This window comes from Haliaeetus albicilla, chromosome 1, assembly GCF_947461875.1.
Source record: "Haliaeetus albicilla chromosome 1, bHalAlb1.1, whole genome shotgun sequence".
Classification (NCBI taxonomy): Eukaryota; Metazoa; Chordata; class Aves; order Accipitriformes; family Accipitridae; genus Haliaeetus; species Haliaeetus albicilla.
The window spans coordinates 65000963-65022062 of NC_091483.1; the positions used below are offsets into that span (position 1 = coordinate 65000963).

Sequence of the window (21100 nt, forward strand, 5' to 3'; positions counted from 1 at the left end):
TCTCATCAAGAGTAACTGCTCTACACAGAAAATCCACAGCATTTTTGAATGGGCCTTTCTGCCCCTCCTGTCCTACAGCTCCATTGTGCCTTCAACCATTAGCATCTGTTAGATGAGAATGCTGAACAGCAAGCAGCTTTCAAGGAGGTTGGCAAGGAAGGGAAAAAATAAGAAGTCTCTCTTAAAACTGAACAGCTTTGTTTACAAGTGTCTCCCCCAAACAGTCCAAACACTTCAAAAGTCCACTTTAAAAAAGTTACTTAAAAATGGAGTATTTCAAAACAAGAAAAAGAGGGTAAGTCTACTATTTGATTTTTGCAATGCCAAATAGCAATTTCAGAAGATTTATTTATTTTTGAAGTACAGAATGGACCACATGCATGAGACCTGGTCCTCTTCACAAATACAAGGTACACTCACTGTTCTGAAGAAAGATATGCGTTTAGCAGCATTGCTCATTCAAAGAGCTGAGTTTTAAGTCAGTTAAGACTCTGACAGCTAGTAAGGAAGAAGAAAATATTTTAGATTCCTAAACACTGTTTCTAGCTTCTACTGCTTAGCATTACATCATTCCTACAGCAATATATAAATAGCTGAAGCCTATGCACAACATACAATGCCACATCAGAATAAAAAAAAATACTCTCTGTTATAACTTTTCATTACAAAAATACCAGATGGAAAAGACAGACTTTCAGGAACAATCTCACAGAAACCAGGCAGGCTGAGACACGCAAACATCTGACAAAACATACACACATACACACAAATGTTGCACCGAGGACTAAAGAACTGCACAGGTTGAAATACTGTGTTACTGAGGACAGATGTTATCAAAAGTTTTTAAAAGTATGTATTTAAGTAACAGTTGCTAAATTTTGTTGTCTAACTAGTCTTATGCTGATCTGGAAGCTTGCTGTCGGCCATACACTCTTAGATTTTCGCTCTGCAGGAAGCTTCTGTACCCATTACTAGAACACGAAGTCTGAGGAAAAAAAAGAATTCAGTCCTGAGTTTTGTTGTTTTCACATACAAGTTCATTTTATCTTAATAACAGTATTCAGGGCTGAACAGATTAACTACAAAAACATCAGTTGGTATTTCTTTTTCTCCTCACCTATAAAAAAACTGCAAATGGAAAAGCTCTCAAGGAAATTTAGTTCATACCAAACCATGTGCCAGACAAAAAAAGGGTCAAATAAACACACTCTAGAACACAGTCTTAGCTGAGAAGCAATACAGAATTCTGACACACAACATCCTATTAGAGCTGCTTGAGTAGGTACAGGATACACCATCTCAGCAGCCTGAAGTTAGATTACAGTCTTGTCCCTTTACCAGTATAAAAGCTTATGTCAAGGATCCAGACTTGACTCGTGTTCTTCAGTTTCATCAGGTAGTTCTTCAGCAGATGCACCACACACATTGTCCTGGTTATCTGCAGACTGATTTAGCTCATCAGGTTCCCCAGCTGCAATCTGAGTTGTTTCTTCTTCCTCTTCTTCCTCAACTTCCCCATCATCCTCTACATCCATCTCAAACACCCTCACATGACGGAGATTTGAACTCAGCTATGGAGACATTAAGAAGTTTCTGTTAATGAATAAATAAATAAAAGCACCAATACCATTTTAAATGTCAGCCAATAGCTTTGAAAATAGCCTTATCTTTGAAATGGAGGTATCAAGGAAATTAGCAACTTTTTTACTGCTCTGCAGGCTGAAAAGTAAAGCAAGTAGATCTATTAACTTCTGTTAAAATTTTTCCATGTTGTGTTATGAGAGAGGTATGACTGTATCCTGAAACACTTATAACAGATTATGAGAAAATAATCTATTTGTTAAAAAAAAAAAAAAAAAAAGTTGTTTTGATAAATCTCACTAAATTAGCAGAAACAGGTTATCACTCTTTCCAGTCATAGCATGTTTTCTTTAATAATTTACAGGCTTGTTCACAGTTACTGTACTTACCACACAGGAAACTTTTCTAATGCCATTTACGGAAACATACTGAGCTTTCATATTCTCCAGCACTCTCCACTGATTCTCCAAGAAAACAGTACGTGTGGATATCTCACCACTTTGCTCATCCAGTCTGCACGTAGCAAGAAGAAAAGCACAAAGCTAGTACATCAGAGACAATTTCAGTACTAAGAAAAACCTCAGTCAGTCCATTTTTTTATGTCTAAGTTTTACCGTATCATATGCAACAAGCAGATAAGCATTTGAAACCATCATAACACTGCTACAGATATTCTAGAGCGGGGGATCCAACTTTGGAGACACACCATGTTTCAACTGAGGTAGAAGATTACAGCAGGAGAGAAGGGAATTGTAAAGCCTCATCTTCCCACAAGTAACAGTTACAGCAGGAGGATGGCCTTCCTTCAAACCTCTCCTCTGCAAGAAGAGGAGTTTCTGAACAAAGTCCTGTAGGCAATGCCTCCACTTACACAGAAGTTTGGCCTCCACGACCTTACAAAGATGTATCACTCCAGTTCACCCCACTCATAGGGACTGTATGAAGGAAATCCCTGCCTATTACAGTGGCCAGGATTAGTTTTCACTTGCTTTTAAAGTTTTCTGTTCATTCTGCAATACACAATTTCTTTGTGGCATTAAAAAAAAAAAATATTTACAGTTCAGTATGGCTCTTTATTTTGAGGTAAAAATTTATCTTAAGCAATCCACCAGAGAGGCATAGGGAGAAAAAAGAAAATGCAAGTGAGGCACAACAACTAAGTATGGACTCACCACTTGAACTACACTGGCCTTTTTTGTGTGTGTGTGTGTTCGCTTCCCCCAGATGCTCTCCTCTCCCTATGCCAACACAGACAGAGGCACCAGTTCTGATGTTTCAAGGGTAAGCTGACAATAGCTGTAAGTGTGACTACCAGGGGAAAGATGAAGAAATATCTGTGTATCCTTATTACAAGCCAGAGGTATATGAGCAAATATGCTGGAAACATCCTAAATTCAAGTATTCTGACCAGCAAAGTTAGCATCCTCTAAAGAAAAGAAGATTTCTGATTCTACAGGATGTCTTCAATTGGTCCTCCCATTTCATGAGAGCCATGTGCACGGGCAGTATTGAGTCTCAAAAAAGCAAACCCAACCCCAACCCAACCCCCAACAACCCACAAAAACTGTTTAGGAAGCTTCCATCTCCCCACCCCACTCTCCCTGGCACAAAAAGAGTTCTTGTCTTTAAAACATTTACACACACACAACACATGTGTAACTGTATACAGTTAGAATATTTGCTTAATCTGCTTTTCAGACTTGCTTGAAGTCTTTCAGTACCTTTTAGTAGAATCCCAGATTAATTCCTTATCTTGGTCCTCATCTGTGTATACCGAAGATAAAGGTAGCTGAGCCAAGACTCTCTCCTTCCCCTCTTGTTCCACACTCTCCTTCAGAACTACAGTTACAGTTTCATCATCATAGAAGTGTGCATCTAAACAACTGTAGCATCTATAGGAAAATAGTTTAGAAAGCATCAAGGAATAAAAGTGAATACAGAACTAAAATATTTTTAAGTTGCACAGCATTCATGTTAGAAAGTATTCAGTAGTTAACAGTGAGCTTTACTATAAATGATAGAAAAGGTCAGTTATGCAGCTAAGACACTGAAAGACAGCCATAACCATGGCAGACTCCTGTATTGTGCAGGAAAAATGCTTCTGAAGGAAAAAAAAACAGAAGAACTTACTAGCAATCTTATTTTTTCCCATTTCAGGTGAAATATAAGAAACAGTAAACACAAACACCAAAGAAAATTTAGAAACACAACTGAAGATACTGAGGGCAATCACATCTGGCCTTTCTACATGAAAAGGATGAGCTTAGTCTACCATGCCTTCTAAGATGCCTTCATTCAGGCATATCAAGTGTCACTCCATCTTACTTAAAGAACGTCACAGATATAATCAAGAGCTGTTTCCAGCTAGCTTTGTTTCTTGCACATGTGCTAAAGCTCTAGTTTCCAACTAGAAAACTAAAATTTACTTGACCTTGGAATGAAGTAGAAAACAAGACTCCCACAATCCTGCAGCTTCACGCACCTGTGCCATTTCTTACAGCCTGACTCACCCAGGGACTACAAGCTGGTCCAGCATCTGAAGTAGTAACTTTCAGGATAAAAGCCAAACTACAGTGCCTGAGAAGTTCATGTAAAATAAACACTAGAGAACATAACATAGTCTTAAATTTAGCAACCTGCAATTCTGGAAGAAAAATCAAATATACTGACCTGGAGTCTGAGCTCTCATTTATACTGTTGTTCAAGAAGTTTCCAAACTCTACTGCAAGAATTCCATTACTGACAGACCTAGAAGAACAGTGTTCATTATCTCAGTGACCAATTTCTTTTCCTTTCATAGAAAATCCAAAATCTTTTATCACAGTTGCTGTTAGAGATGGTGAAAGCCTGTCTAAGCTTAGCACAATACAAGGCTACATCCCAAAATGATGTAACTGGTGGATGGGAACCTTTTGATTTCTTTTGCCCCTCAGCAAAATGTGACTAATGCAGTTATGGGAAACTGTGTCTGGCTTGTGGGATACAGTTCTTTGCTGAACTAGGCTTAATTGTCCTAGTCTCACGTCCATTAAGTTACTTGTTACTCAAATCTACAGGAAACAGATTTAGACTTCATTAAGGGAGGAAATAGGATAGAAACTACACCACAAGTCTGTAATTTTGTCATCAGCAGCTCTCAAATGGAAACACAAACCATAGTTTCACCATGTGCTTTCTTCAGCAGTAAAACTGCTTTAAGAATTCCCATACATATCACAGTTCATCATCTCCTCAAGTTAAATGAAAAATATAAATAAAATATATTTAAATATAAAAATCAGTAATTTACAGAGAGGAGGAGTTTTTGTTGTTTTCTAAACCCAGGTCATTTCAGTGATCCCACTGACAGAATACATCTTAAACAGTTGTATCAACACAACTAGGCAGTGACAAACTGCATCTTGGAAACAGAAACTCCTCCAGGTACTCAAAGCTACACCCCAAAGAGATGTACTCTATTTGTTGCACCTATGAGTCTACCTCCCATTTTTCCTTAGAGTATTAAATTACAGGCTGCAAGGGGTTAATCCAAGAGTAATATTTACAGTAAGACAAAGCAACCCTGAAAGCATGATTCCCTTCAATTTTTCACAAGTTTGCACAAGCAAGTAATTCTGTGAGGAACAAAACTAAGGGAGCCTGTTTTTTTTCCTAAGTATAAAACCATCTTGGATCTTGTGATCAGATTTTCTGAGTCTAATAAAACACAAACTCCTGCTGCAGTTTCCAACTGCACTTCCTAATGTCCTTCTCATTTTCTCTAGTATCCAAGAAAGATTGTATTTGAGCTGCTCAATCCTTCTTTTTACAAATAGCTTCAATTTGTAATTGTCTCTGTACACATGTGCCAATGCTCACAAACCACTTTTTCCTTTTTTTTTTTTTTTCTTTTTGTCTTACCTGGAAGTATCAGTATGTCTCCTCAAAATGTATATTTTAGAAATAGAATTTTCTAATATGGTGAAGAGAACGTAATGTATATTGGATGTTTTGTCATTCCACCTGTAATGTGGGGGGAGGAAATGAAAATTTAGATTAAGTTTTATTAATTGGTAAATGACATAAAACAAGGGATAGCAGCATACTTACAGAAATGGTAGTTTAAATAATTGAGGTGTGGAATCTTCACTGAAAAGGAAAAACCAAACCAGTTTATAAAACGCTACTGTAATTTTGTGCAGCTGAGATTCAGAAATAACGTAAAGAAATACCTTTGAGAAGTTTTGTAGAGAGACATGGAGACTGCTTGATGCACTGACTTCCCAATTACATCCTAACAAATATAATGAAAATAAGCCAAAAAAATGCAGGCAGTTATTCATAATTACACACGATTTTAAGACAAAAAACCCAACCAACAAAACAAAAACACTGGCACACATCTGAAAGAAAAATCCACCAATATTTATGCTGAAATAAACATCCCTAATGCAAACACTACTGTCACTTGATACACTTGTTTCATGTTTCTTCGTAATACATAGACTAACGTATTGCCAACTAACTTGGCACAGTTAGCCAACTAACACACAGTTATCTAGTACACAGCGCATACACCAAGTTAATTAGCATTAAAAATGGAACCCAATAACATGGGAACAGAAGACATGAAACAAAAAATCCCCCATTACGCTCTCCCTAGCCAAAGGCTTGAGACATCCTGGCAGTGGTGAAGCTGGGCTACATGCTACCACCTAAGCTGTAGGCACTCAAAGGCAAAGATTAAAACTTCAGGCCTTACTAAGCATGACTACTATGTTCAGTTGACTGCTACCCCTAAAATAAATTTATCATTTATATAAATTGAACTTACCGCTGGCTTTTGTAAACACTGATCAATGACCCTCTCCATTTGCCTTTTGACAAAATGCAGTGATTTCTCAGGATAGTAGGGAAACAGAAGTGGACTTTCTGTAAACAGATAAAGTTAATTTAAAAAATGCTTGTATCTCTGTAAAAACATACTACACTGTTATTAAAGTGACAAATTGGAATGAGCCCAGGGGGTGGTCAATAAGTTGGTTGCAGGGCTGGAGCACATGCTCTACAAGAAGTTGAGGGGGCTGGGTTCGTTCACACTAGAGAAACGAGGGCTAACAAAGAGGAACCCATTGCTCTCTTCAGCTGCCTGGAGGAGTTACAGAACACATCATTTTCAAAGCTGCACACAAGGAGAGGAGCAAGGGAAATCCTAATCAGATATAAGGAAAAAAGCTTTCACAAGGACTGGCTAGTCATTTGAGCAGGGTGCCCAGAGAGGCTGCAGGATCTCTATCCTTGCAGACACAGAGGACTCAACTGCACAAAGCCTTGAGCAACCAAGCTTAGCTTCAAAATTAACCCTGCTTTGGTTGGATTAGGTGACTGCCTAGATTATTGCATGATTATAAATTCTAACTCGAGGAACTAACTGGATTACAATATGGAACGAGATAAATGAACGAGAAATGCAGGCCTGCCTGCCCCTCCAGCTTTTCTTTACAGCCCATTCAAAATTGCAAAAAGACAGAATTGCATTTACCCAAGAGCTAGAAACACAGTTGTCAAAGTATCTTGTTTAAGGAAACAATTTCCATACTTTTTATAGTAGCTATGATTTGGCTTCAGTAGGACTGATTTGTTCTTATGAAGTGAACTACTTTGTAATAAAACATTTAGCTTTTGAGATAAATCTCATTACTTAAAGTACATAACCTGTTTCTTTTCCAATCTTTAGCTGTAAAAATGATAAAAATTACATCAACCAACAAAGCAATATAAAACACCAAAGAAAGGTAGAAAGTGTCAATGACAGAAGCTTTACTTGTCCTATGATCCTATAAACATCTCAATACTTGCCAAATTAATACCAACAAAACCACCTACAAACCATCTCTACAAACAAATCTTAGGCAGTAACAGAAATGACCAGTCAAGTAGTCTACACATTTAAAGTACCAAACATATTTTCAAAAGTATGTCTAAAAGTACATTTTCTAAATACTACTTTTCCAAATAAAAATGCTACCACTTCCCCCATTTTTATGGCATTAAATAGGCAGAAAAAGGCAGCTATAGCAAATTCTATTACAAGATAGCTTGCGCTGTAGAAGTTTTACAGTCTATGTTTCTAAAGTTAAACAAGAATCATTTTCACCATCAGCTTGTTCTAGTCTCTTACTTCTTTTTCACCACTAATGAACAAAATAGTCTCAGACTCCAATGAAAGAGAACAAGTTGGGACACTTCCTCCAGGTATGACCTAAGCGTAATTATTACTTCCTTGAACTGGAATTAAGATCTACTAAAACAGATATCTCCTGGGATTCCTTCCAAGCCCCCAATTTCCGAGACTAGTACATAAAAGGTAGGAAACTCCTGGTACCCAGAAAATGGTAATTGACTGGGTAAGCAGCTACATAAAAACTGTGTAAAATAACAAGGTCCATTTATTTTATTCTACTCAGATGACTAACACTATAGAAATAACTCGTAAGCGTGAAAAAACAGATTACTCTTCTGTATTTGTTACATTCTAAGTATATCTTTGATTCACTTGCACTTTTTACTAAAGCACACATTACCTTTAAGATGAGTGCTATTTTTAAGAAAGTTAAACCACTGGTTTCCCTCTGTATTAGGTGGTGATACAAGGTCTTCATCTTCATCTTTCAAGTACTAGAAAAGAAACAGACATTTGTAGATTTAATTTTAAGAATAAGGGACATTAGAATTCACCTCCAACACTGCCCCTCATGAGTCTGTTAAACCTTTCTCCTTAATTTAACATGCCCTAGTCTTAAAACTAAATATTCCACCCCTTCTAGAAACATAAGAAAAATCAATTATTGTCTAAGATCACATAGTGATATTTCCATAAGAAACCAATTTTTAAATGAAGCTTGAGCACAAATGTTTTGAAATCCAGTGATTAATGGCATAAAGACAACAAACACATTTCAGTTTTACATTACTATTGCTGGCTGCAAAGAAGTTTGACGCTTTTCCTAGAAATACAGCATGTACAAGGTAAAACCATAAGATATATTTTTAAATGCTCCTTTTCCTAATAATAGGGAAAAGTAATTAAAATACTGTCCTTTACCATTACTGGGGCGTGCAACACAGAGCAAAAGGGACAGAGAAGAAAAGTGGGCACAGCTTTAAAACCTTCTCCATTAAGGATTTTCTCATTTATTCTTTTTCCATTTATTCCCTAGTTCTTTACCTGGCCAACTCTCTCCACATTGAAGTATTTTCCTTTACGATTGTAAAGTTCTGGTGCCTGAAAAAATAATGCAAACAAAACCATTATTTAAACTCAAAGTTAATGAGAAGCAGTGTACAAAAAGATGATTGAATTATTTTATTGTAAGATTTTTCAGATTCAATTCTTGGCAGCAAAAATACACTGATGCTGTACTTGGCAAACCAATATAACTTACCTCATTGAAGTGTTCAGTAAGAAAATCAGCAACAAACGTGATATCTTTCTGAGTCATCTAAAAGGAAAAAAAAAGGTGAGAAAAGCTAAGGCTAAGAAATACATTTCAATGAGCACAGAACACATGTTCTGTAGGCTGAACAAGTGCAGCTCCCTCAGCCCGTCCTCACAGGGCGAGTGCTCCAGTCTCCAACCCGCTTGGGAGCCCTCTGATGAACTAACTCCATTTCATTCATGTCTGTTTTGTACAGGAGAGCCCCGAACTGGAGCAAGTATTCTAGATGCAATCTGGTGAGTGCTAAATAAGGAGGGTAACTACTTCCCTTAACCTCCTGGCCATGCTCCTGTTAGTACAGCCCCGGTTACTCTTGGCCACCTTTGCTGCCAGGGCACACTGCTGGCTCGTGCCCAGCTTACATCCACCAACATCCCCAAGCCCATCTCAGCAGAGCTGCTTCCCCAGCCAGCTGAGGCCCTGCTGTGCAATTGCAGGTAGTTACTCTGCCCCAGGACAGAACCTTGCATTTGTCCTTACCGAACTTCAGGAGGCCCCTATCTGTCCACTCCTCCGGCCTATCTATTTCCCTCTGGAGGGCACCTTTGCCCTCAAGCGTATTAACTGGTTAACCCAGTGTGATGGTGTCTGCAAATCTGATGCAGGTGTACTTCATCTTCTCTACCAAGGTGTTAATACAGATGTTAAAATCCCACTCCGGTTAACTTAGTCATTTAGGGCATATGAAGAGCTGCTATACACAGAGGTCTCACATTCACATACAGTGGACTAAAAAGAGTAGCATTAACAAAGAAAACAGAAAAAGTAATTCACATGAGACAGCACATTAGTGCGAATCTGCAGGCATCAACTTTCTCAAAGAAATGACACAGACACTATCCTTCAAGTTTTGGAACAAAAATAAACTTTAATCTTGTGCTCAAGTCAAGCAGAAAACAGAGTATACCACCATTTATCAGAAAATGTTACTACTACCTTGTTCAGCTCTGGAAGCACATGATCTTCTGACATCCTCAACATGGCTGAGAGAAAAATTATATTCTTACTTCATTAATATTAATAGGCTTTCCTAATATTCTTAATTTTCCATAGCTATGTAATAAGACACTGCTGATAAAATAGGAGAGATTAATTTGTCAGAAGCAAGAAAGTCTGGAATGAAGAATTATGAATTGAGACTGAAATTAAGCCTCATTTGCCCCACTAAGCTTACAATACAAATCTTGGAGAATTTTCATCTTTAATCTTTTCCAACTGCATTGCACCCTGTACAAGACTGAGATAAGATTATTATAAAAAGCGTTCATAAGAATTTATTCATGTACATACTAAAAGTAGTAAAATAGATATATATATATAAAATACATGAATACTGTCATGCCCAGAATAATGTTTTAAGAGAATTGCACAGAAGTAATTTTAAATCAGTGAGGCTTAGATAAACAGTTCTGTTTAGTTTCAACACAAGCAAACACAGTGAACACTTAAAATAATGAAAGTTCTAAAGCTATGACAGAGAACTCTGATAGTTCTGCTTTCTGCAGTTTTTAAAATTAAAATTATTATATTCCTGCTAGTAAGTGCTAGTAATTTTTTAAATTATTATATTCCTGCTAGTAAGTGATAACACTGCATTTCTGGTGCTTTTACAGTACCTGGTAAGACTGCTTAGTTTTTTGTAAAGTAGTTCTAAAAAAATCAATTAAAAATTATAAACCTATTCATAACCACTTTATAAAAACAAGCAGGCTAAAATAGAGCATTCTGCACTTCCTTCTAACATTTTACCTGCAACTACTGAGCTACGATTGGAGGTGACTATTAAGTGCATCCAGACATTCAATGACTGTTTACATCTCTGCATAACTTTACAGCTGACTAGGTCTGCACAGGAGAAAGCAGCAAGTGACAGAGTAAAGGAAAGCTAAACTATACTTCAAATTTGGTGTAAACTAAAAGTCCTTTAATTTCTCCAAGTCAAGACCAGCAAATTGCTCATAAAGCAGACAACAGTTTGGAGTAACATTACAGCGGTACATGCAATACTCGCTATACATACACTAAGTTTAATTAAGAACTATAAAATTTATGACTTATGTGTTTAATATTATAATTATTCTTGCCTCATCAACTGTAACCTTTTAGATGTCCAGAAATTTTCTATGATAGAAATAAATGGGTGGTTATAACTAAGATTGGCTTAATTACTTGCCGACATTTCAATGCTTACAATACAAAACAGATACTGGACGCTTATTATGTCATCAAGCTTACCAACATACAGCCATCGAAAAAATGCTTTGAAGTTTTTCATACTACTGTCGATAACTCTGAGCAAGAAACAAGAAAAAAAATTACCAGATCTAAATGTCACAAGTTGCTCCAGGCTTAAGTCCCATCTTTACAATAGAAAGGCCTGCAAGCACTATGCATTTTTTTAAAAATGCCCAATGCAAACTTCCAAGTAAGACTATTTTTGGGCTGTAAGTCTATGAGATGCAGTGAGACAAGATAAAAGCTCACCACCAACAGAGAAGCCTTGCTCTCCCAACCTTCTCTGTTTCCAGCCACATGCTTCCCCTTAGATACAAAACTCAAGAGGCATGTTTTTTAAACTCTCCAGATTTTATACTTACTGAAGCAGCTCATTTGCTTTCAGGATGAAAGAACCAACAGCAGTAATAGCCTCTGCAAAAAGAGCTAACTGTTATTATCAACATTTCAAAAGTGAAGTCAGAGTGGGTAAGTTGCACACACACACTACTGTACCTTCAATTCCGGATGCATCTAATCCCAGAGACTCATATTTTTGTTTCCATAAAGCCATTCCTTTCAATTCACTCAAGTGGTATAACAGTGCCTCAGAGCCACTAGGAAAGCAGAGCAAAGAAGCATAATCTTAGTCACGCTTTGGAAATTCACTGCTTCACTGCATGCTACATTTTTCTCATTTAATATGCAAAGTAGAGAGCTTTATAAGGTGGTTTGGCACATAAAAGTTAAAGTATCACTTCACAGAAAACCAAATATTGTCCTAATGATTTTAACCACCACACAAAGTTGGTTTAAGTATTTTGCATATATCTCATAAACACACCAGGCAGTGATATACAGGTGATGTGTCATAGAGACTGTTCAAAATACTTCAATAGTTCTCCATTACCCGAAAGCAAAATAGTACATTTTGCCATGATCATGGTCTCTACACCAGCATGAAAGAACCACCAATATAGCATACTGTCTTTTAGCAAAGCATATAACATGTCATTTTATCTATAATTCATTGGACATTCTGTGACTTACCTCTGCAAATGACTTATGACCAACTTTTGTATACTGGAATAGGAAGACTCTATGGATTGACCAAGTTTTTTTAAACCCTGGTAAAAAAGAAATATGAACATGTAATAATGTTCTGTTAACTTAACAGAACAGTGATTAAAAGATATTGAAATAGATTATTTTAATATGTTAAAAAATATTAACATACCTTTACTGTCAATTGGTTCATTAGTAATGCCTGAAGTTCCAGACTGAATGGGGTGGGGGAGAGAACCAAATATGCATTCATTTTGTATTTCAATATCAATTGCAAATGCATACTCAGATAAAACAACAGTAACTACCTTGCTTTGCCCCATAACAACAGCTGCATAAACTCATCCTGAACAGAAGTGGTTGTATTCTTTTCCTGTCAGTCAAAATGATTGAAACAGATTGGTGAAGAGATTAAATCCAGGCTACCAAATAAGCTTGTAAACACTTCAATTAAAGTATATCGAAAAACCTACCCATATCCTTGAATGATGAGATCAGACTACTGATCACTGGAAATTTTCTAGTATTTTAAGTTATTTTCAATTGTATTACCCAGTAAAAATTCTAAGCAGTTTCCCATCACCAAGAATCTATCTAAAAAAAATAAATAAATTATTTGATTCAATTAACTTCTATCCATGGTCAACAAACACAAAATTTAAGCAAATCCAAGAGCATCTTAATCATGGCTGTTCTGTTCTTAATCATACATGTTCTGTTGAACTAGGCTGTAAGTGCTAGTAGGCTCTTACTCAACATTTACAGTATTCAGTTTATCACTGACTAAAGTACAAAGAGCACAACCTTAAATAGAAAGCAACTTATCAATAGATGTGCAAGCTGGAAACTATCACTTTTGAATAACTTAGAATAAATAATATAAAGAAGTATCACAATACAATCCTGCTTGATTGTACTCGGGTATCTTCAGCATCAGAGCACTTGAGACACAATGGCTTCCAGGTTGCCTCTGAACTTAGAGATTTTTATGTGGGGGCATTATGCTTAAACATTAAGATATGCAGCATGTTAACATGAACAGAGCTACTGCAAAAAAACGTTCTTCTGAAAGAATGGTTAATACTACAGTACCTGTACAAACTTTGTTAGTCTTGAGTCCATCTGCATCAATATTTCTTCCCATGCTTCACACATGCATGTCAATGACAACTTTATATACTATAATACAGATACAGATATTAGTGTTATTCCCTTTTCCCCCCTTCAAAACATGTGCAAGAACTGGATGTTACAATACAAAGGGAAGATATACTGTAGATATTATATAAAATTTATCATCAAATTCCAAGTTAGAGCTCTACATTTACTTAAAACCAGCTTAGGCTTCCTACCAGAAAACATTTATTTTACTTGCATTAAGAATATCAAAGCCTCTAAGAACTGTGATATTAAAAGGATGCTGTAACACAACTGTACCTGTAACAGAGTTGAAATGTGAGTAAACTTCCGGGCCATTCGAGTTACCTCAGGCAAGTAACTGGATAATAGACTAGTGTCCAGCTATAACAAATGAAACAAGCAACAGTTAAACAGAGGATTTGTCTTTTAAGAAACTTTAGACTACAGAACTGAAAAGACAGATTGGTAGGACCCATAGAAAAACTGTAATTTCTCATTTCCTTAAAGTTGATTTTAAGAGGGAAATACATTTAATTCAAAGGGGCAATAAATATTTTTAATACATCTATAAAAACTCCTGATAAGGTTCCCCACTTTGAAGTTCTAACAGTAATAGTTTCACGGATGACTGTTCTGGATAGACTGGATAATCAACAGCATTGCTGCTATGTCTTTGTGTGCAGAATGAAGAAAATCTGAATAACTGTAACTGTATAAATGAATGTTATATTTAAAGTAATATTTTAAAAGAATGGCTTAGGTCATCATCAGTCTCATCAGTGAAACTGCATGTTAACATGATAAATCCAAAAGCTAAATCAGGGTCATTTTCAGAAAGGCTGGAAATATTAGTTTGTGGGTTTTCTGCAAATAATGGGAAAGCAATAAAGCTACCAGGAAGCAATTAAAAAAGCAGTTTTACTTTTTAAGAACATTTTAAAATTACTTTACTTACCTGAAAATATGTTATCTCTGCTTCGCTGCCTGAAGAGTCTTGTATCTCTGTAATAACTGATAGTGATTTCAAATCACTAGACAAACATAGTCCACGACAAGAACCTGCCACCTGAAGGATTCCAGTTTAAAAATTAATGAAATACTGCATTTCCTCTAAGATGTATTTACTGCTCTAACATATTCATATACAAAGAAGACTGCGGTCAGTGACACGTAAAAACAAAGTGTAAAACCAAAGAATTTTCAGCTACTGTTCAGGAACAAAACCACTCTTTTTACTGTGGATTAATGTTGAAATTTGTTTTATTTGAAACAAGATGTTAAAACTGCCAGAGTTAGAATGTCTTTCCAACAATAACCACACAACCCAATAGAGAGAAACAACTATTCTTTTCTTTAAAATTCAGCAACCCAGTTTCACTTATGTGTAAACATACATATGTATTTTTTCATTCAATTCAACTATAATTTGGTATATTATGAAGAAAAAAATATGGAAAGGAACGTAACATACCCCAGTTACTGTAGCAATCTTGAACATTCCATAAGCATAAATCTCAATAAATCCTGAACTTCCACCAAGGACAAGAGCATTAAGCCTATAAAAATAGAAGAATGTGTTGATGAGCATACAAATGTAATTCTTAAATACCATCCCTTTATGAAACATCCTCTAAAGAATCACTGAACAAAAAGAATCACTGTGCTACTGTCTATGACCCAAGAAATTTAAAAACAAAAAAAATATTAGCTTGGATTTCATTGATAAGACCTGCCTCTAACATTTACAGGAGGAGTATCAATTACCAAATTAACTTAGAGAATAGGGAATAAATAACACAATTTAGGCACAGAAGTCCTCCTTCACTGACTTTATACCTTCCAGAAGAAAAAAGTAACAGTTTCTACCAACAGTCCACCTACCAATACAGGCTGCAAAGCTTACAAAGCTACTTTTGTATTCCCAGGAGTTTATCCTAACTACATGCAGAGTAAGTTTGTTGTAGTCACTCAGTGGCACTCCTCAGCAAAACCTCAAAGGCAATAAACATTTGAAATGGATGCAGCAGCAAAGAACAGTCACAAACAACAACAGCATCAGAAACAGAAACCCAGTGCAAAGAATAGGGTCTGGGACAGACAGGTCTGTGTTTTGCTCGCTTATTATAACCAACTTGCTACAATGACTTGGGAAAATACTTCTCTGTGACCCCTCCCTTTCTGTCTATGTTTAAAACTTTAAACTTTGGACAGGAAGGTTGTCTATTGCTGTCATACACCCATACATCTTCAACTACATATATTTGCTTACATTACAGTGAGCAGTACTGCTCTCCAATGAGAATGTTTTACATATCCCCTTATTGATAGAAGAAAATTAACTGCAACTTCTGCCTGTTACACTCCTAAATATATGTTGAAGGACAATGTTTCTGTTAAAGCCAAGATGGAACTTAATAAAACATTATCTGAAAAACTTTTGGTTTGATTAATTGAATAGATGAAAGAGCACAGAATCCAGAAAGCTCCTACACCACAGACAGCTGCAATGTCTCTCTTTCTAGCAAGTCTCTCCTACTGTAAGAAGAGGTATCAAGTCTTAAAAAGCAGTAATTGGTGATAGACAGGGATGTAGATTTTGAAATAAGGAGGATGATTCTTAGTGGTGAGACTGTAAGGAACAATGAAAGAAAGCAAATGGAAAAATAAGGCACAGGCATTAAGCGCCCTCCTCAAAAATGCACTACAAGCACTCCACAAAGCCAGTCTCAGTCTGCCAAACTACAGGTCCTCCAGCTGCTGCTCATGTGTTTCCTAGTAAAAGAAGTTTATTTTCAAGTAACCCTAATACAGCTGATTTCAGAGATAATTTTAAGTTTAGCTTTGTCACACTCATGCAAACCCACAGGAATTCCCCGTCTATAACAAGCATTAAAAAATGCCTCCACCCCAAGAAATCTTCTAAGGAAAAGAAGATATGGCACCAACAACAGTTGCTGATAAAGTGCCTTATAATCCCTCTAAATTGAGGAGAAAAGGCATAAACTGATGGAGACTTTTTTTTTTTTAATATATTCTTTGAACTTTATCTTTGTACATGAAAAAAGAGACATTCCATATCCTTTCTCCAGGATCCTTAAAAACAGATTATGGATAACTTAGAAGTAAACCCACTTAGCCATTATTTTATGCTTTAAAAAAACAACCAACCAACAAAAAAGCCCCACAACAACCCACATACAGAATTTACCTCACATCACCCAGAAGCTTCATAATCTCATCTGACTTTTCTTCACTGAAAATACAAAACATATGATTGAGGTTTATGTAGCATGTCTCAATACCAGAAAACAAAATAAGACAAAAAATAGAGATATATAAGACAACAATTTCTTACCTGAAAATTTTTGCAGTGGTACTGTAACTAAAAACAAAATAATTATTCTCAATAACAACGGAAGACATCTAATCCAAACCATCTGTAATGCATTAAAGACAAATAACCAAAACAATGACAACAAATGACAAATTGTAGCTTCTCAAGCTTACTAGTATAATGCTTACTTTTTTGGTAGTGCTGGTAATTTAGGCAAAAGGAGATTTGATTCATCCTCAGCATTGTAAAAGGAAGTGAGAACACTGGAAAAGAAGTAAGACTGTCTTTAACACCCAATCTGTAAAAATGTGGGTGGGGGGAAGAGAATTTCTTTCTAACTTCAAAGTTACAGCATATACTCAATAGTCAATACATACTAGAGTTACAAATATCAGAGGGTAATCCTTTATAGGGCCTTTTACAATTTATCAAATGATCAAATTAATAAAAGAAATCTGAAAATCTTTTTTTATTTCCACTGAAGGAAAATATAAAGTTTGTATCTGCTGGCTCAGTAGCTTGCCACCAAATCCCTCATCATCTGTAATGCAGTTACTAACAGGGGCTTTCTGTTTAAACCCTGTACAACCCTGCAGTACAACCTACCTACACCCCAAAAAGCTTCACTTTAAAGACACGTTAGACTGACAGGAAGACTAAAGTGCAATACTTAATACCACACCTTAAAGATGCCAGAAGGATGAGATTTCCCATAAGGAGATAAGTCTATTCCCATCAGGAGAAGAATGCTAGAGTCATTTAAGATGCAGTTATTTTCTTGCTATTTTAAAACTGTTTTTTTCTGGAGGTGGGGGGGGAATCCCAAGTCAGGCTTACACCACCTCCCTTTTTTAAATAAATGTTTTATTTAATTATTGTCTTGCACTGCAATAAGGTGCATATCAGAGGTTTTTGTAAGACCACAGAAAGAGGGACCATGATGATATCCTCCAGCTCACAAGTGCTGCTGAGAATTGTACAATGCCACAGAGCTCATGGTCACTAGCAGCAATCTGACTTCCTGAAGCAAGTACACACACAACAGAATTGCCAGTAGGGTTGGATGTAACACCAAAGGCGCATCATGAAAGATGGAAGCATCAAACTAAAGATGTTGAAAACACACGTGAAGAAAGATTTAAATACAATACTTATTCTGACTAACAAAACAGATGAACCTAACAACATTATCATAATTAGCTTAATAAATTAATTGGTATTGAAGTAAACTGGATCCAAAGACAGGCTGTACAAGCTAACACTAGATTCAGCAGCTTTTAAGAGGTGAGCACTCAAGATCATGCTGAAATTTTTGTGTATAGTCTAAAGAACCACAAGACTAAGATATCAGCACTGAAAATAAGCGTATGAAAAGTATCTATTCTGACAAAAAGGAAAATTTTAGCCAAGTGGCAAAAAAAAAAGCCACAGCTACGGAATATTATATTATTTTATATGACTGCTTGTAACATACTAAGTATAAATTATTAGTAAGGTGGCACTACATAGCCCGTAATTTACTTCTAGGGTTTTTCGGACCCACCTGCTTTCCTCAGTTACTTCCATCCAATGCATGTATGTAATAGACGAGTCCACAGAGAAGGAGTGCAAGCTTTCAGGTTTTTCTACATCACACAGAATAATCCGCTTGGTATCAGTAAGGCCAAAAGCCAAAACTAGAGAAAGATGAGTAAAATGTATAAATAACCAATGTGCAAAACTTTGTACTTTATATTAAACTAGAAAATAATGTCTTCAAAGCCAACTACTGGACAGAATTTTCTATTTAGAGTCCTTCTAAATTCTCATTTGAAATCTACTTATTAGAATGAAAGTTTGAACTCCTATCATATTTTCGGTGATAGATTTAAGTCAAAGGCCTGATTTCACAATTATTTATCTACATATTGAAGTGAATATGCTTCTAATGCTTCTAATAAAGCAAGAGGCTTCATTTTTTGCAAATGTGAGGCCAGAATTATATATAAGACTGTCCACCGGGAATGTCTGGAGTTTATTACAACAAAATACAATTTAAGACTTCCTGAGCAACTTTTGCATCACCTTAACTTTATTCATCCATAAAAGCATATATTAGGCATAGGTTTCTGTGCTTACTTCCTTGTAATCACAGGCAACCAATCTTAAAAAGAATTTTCTTAAACTCCTCAGACTCCATCATAAAACAATATAGGTATTTTTACCCACATGTCGCGGAAGAAGATTGTTCCCATTCTCCCACTTCTAATGAGTCAAAAAATTAACTGATTTCCAGCCTAGATTTATTAAGATAGTAATTTCAACGACATTTCTGTTCATAAGGAAAAGGCTTTTTTCTTCTTCTCCGGTGTATTATTAGAGCAATTTTAGCCTCTGCTAAATAGGCGAAGCTCTTCAGTCAACCCTGATCAGAGAGCCTCTTTCTCTCCCAATAAATTCTGTAGTTCATACAAAAATATTCTGCCTACTTAGGAGCTTGAAGTTTTGCTATACCTTGAAAAGCAGTATTTTGGACATGAATCCATCTTGCAAACCTTTCTTGCAATTGCTTTCAACAGTGTAAATCTCTCTATTACTTTGAATAAACCTACGTAAAATTAAGCCACCCTTCTCTCCAAACACAATTTACTTGAAAAGTTCCTTCACAGATAAGAGGTATCATCACCACAACTTTCACTGATTTCCAATGGGATTTTTATTGCACCCTAACACCTCATATACTTGACATTACTTTTGCCATCTGGTCTCCAAGCAAGAGCCGTCACTTCTTTTCCTGTATTTTCGTTTGGAGGTAAGCTCCACACTCGTTGAAAGTTTGCAAGCCGATGAAGTAAAACCTACAAAGCAAACACACTGAAGACAAAAACAAACCACATTCTCCCACTAATACCAGTTTGTAAATGCGTTCATGATGCACTTTTTTTTACCGTTTTTTAATAACTCCTGTGTCTTAAATGTCACCTGCTGCCCCAACTTATTTTAAAGGGCAGTATACTATTAACTGTACAGCAATACAGAGAAATAAGCTGTGCCTTGTATAAACCCAGAAGCCTCTAACCAACAGGGGTTACCCACGCCTCTCCAGCAGAGACAGCCTGAAAGCACCGCAGTCTGCCTTCGTGCGTGATCACGTACGGCAGTTCCAGGAAAAAAAAATCTGAAAATAGATTTAATTTACACAGCAAATTCCATGCGCTTTAAAATGCCCCAGACGCAGGCAATGAGAGCATCATCAGCGACTTTGTCTGGAAATTAGAAAGTAAAAGAGGAAGGGCGATAAGAAGCTCGATAAAAAATTTGCTATTCCTACACGCACGGCTAAGCTGACAAGAATTTCGCCACAGACAGCGGCACAGGCATCTCGGCGACCGCAGAGAAGAGGCAGCGCTTTCCCGCGAGCAGCGGCCGCTCTTCCCTCCTCAGAGCCCCCCCCGTCAGCCCACAGCAGCGGCCTCCAGCGCGGCCGCGGGCTCCCGCTGCCGGGCCCGGCGGCTCGGCCGCCCCCCGCGCTCACCTCCCCCGCTCTGTTGGCCAGGGCGATGAGGTCCCTTTTGGGGGACCAGGCCATGAAGACGACCTCCTGGGGCAGCTGCTTCTCCCCCACCTGCCGGAAGGCGGGCATGGCGGCGGCGCTCCGGGCGGCTGCCGGGCCCCTTCGCTCCCGCCGGCCTCCCGCCGGCCGCCCCCCGGCCGCACAACGCCGCCGGCCGCCCGCCCGCCCTCCGCTCCCGGCTTCCGGAGGCGGCGCTTGGCGCCGCGGCGCGGCGCGGCTCGGGCCGCGAGGGGAGCGGGGCCGCCGCGGCTGCCCGCGCCTCGGCGCCCAGCCCGGGGGGCGGCGGGCCGCGCTCTGCCCGCAGGGACAAGGCCCCCGCCTGCCGCCTGTCCCCCGGCGGGGGACCAGGGCTCCCTCCCCTCACTCCCCCACGGGGCTGAGGGACGTGCCGGCGGCCGTGAGGGCCTGGCGGCAGGGCCCGGGCCCGGGCCGGGCCCGGGCGGGGGCGGCTGCCTTTGAGAGCTAGCGGCGAGGGAAAGGCCAGCCTCGCCTACCCGCAGCGCGAAGCGGTGCCGCTTTCACTTCAGCGGAACAACGCGGAAGGGTCGTCCCCTCCCGCCGCAATACACACCTTCGTTCTTCTTCAGCTCTCGCCCAAGAACAGGCTGCACCGACGCTCCGTTCAATCAATTTTACAAGATAACCCACCCGGCAGCAGTGCCAATCCAAAACACTCAAGCTAATGTGGGTTCTTTTCATTTAACGCGTGGAAGTACTTTAAATTTAAACATACTT

The 21100-nt window shown here is 38.0% G+C and overlaps 1 protein-coding gene across 4 annotated transcripts; it reads right to left on the reverse strand.

Annotated features, from left to right (window-relative positions):
• Positions 1-307: 307 nt before the first annotated feature.
• On the reverse strand, positions 308-20519 carry ANAPC4 (anaphase promoting complex subunit 4). 4 transcript variants are annotated; one of them, XM_069792431.1, is made up of 29 exons: positions 20327-20519; positions 19544-19649; positions 18356-18488; positions 17001-17075; positions 16834-16860; positions 16687-16731; positions 14950-15034; positions 14434-14544; positions 13776-13859; positions 13431-13517; positions 12647-12711; positions 12511-12553; positions 12324-12400; positions 11790-11890; positions 11657-11708; positions 11295-11350; positions 9993-10042; positions 9006-9062; positions 8789-8845; positions 8145-8238; positions 6395-6492; positions 5793-5854; positions 5671-5709; positions 5482-5583; positions 4252-4329; positions 3303-3473; positions 1971-2094; positions 1339-1571; positions 308-985 (listed from the first exon to the last, which is right to left on the reverse strand). In XM_069792431.1, the coding sequence occupies exons 1-28, from the start codon at positions 20432-20434 to the stop codon at positions 1356-1358; spliced, it is 2403 nt and encodes an 800-aa protein (XP_069648532.1). In that variant the 5' UTR covers positions 20435-20519; the 3' UTR covers positions 308-985; positions 1339-1355. The 4 variants fall into 4 exon arrangements, with proteins under 4 accessions (XP_069648532.1, XP_069648540.1, XP_069648521.1 ...); XM_069792439.1 differs by having other exon boundaries at positions 308-1571; positions 9996-10042; positions 20327-20518; XM_069792420.1 differs by having other exon boundaries at positions 308-1571; positions 20327-20518.
• Between the last annotated feature and the right edge of the window lie 581 nt (positions 20520-21100).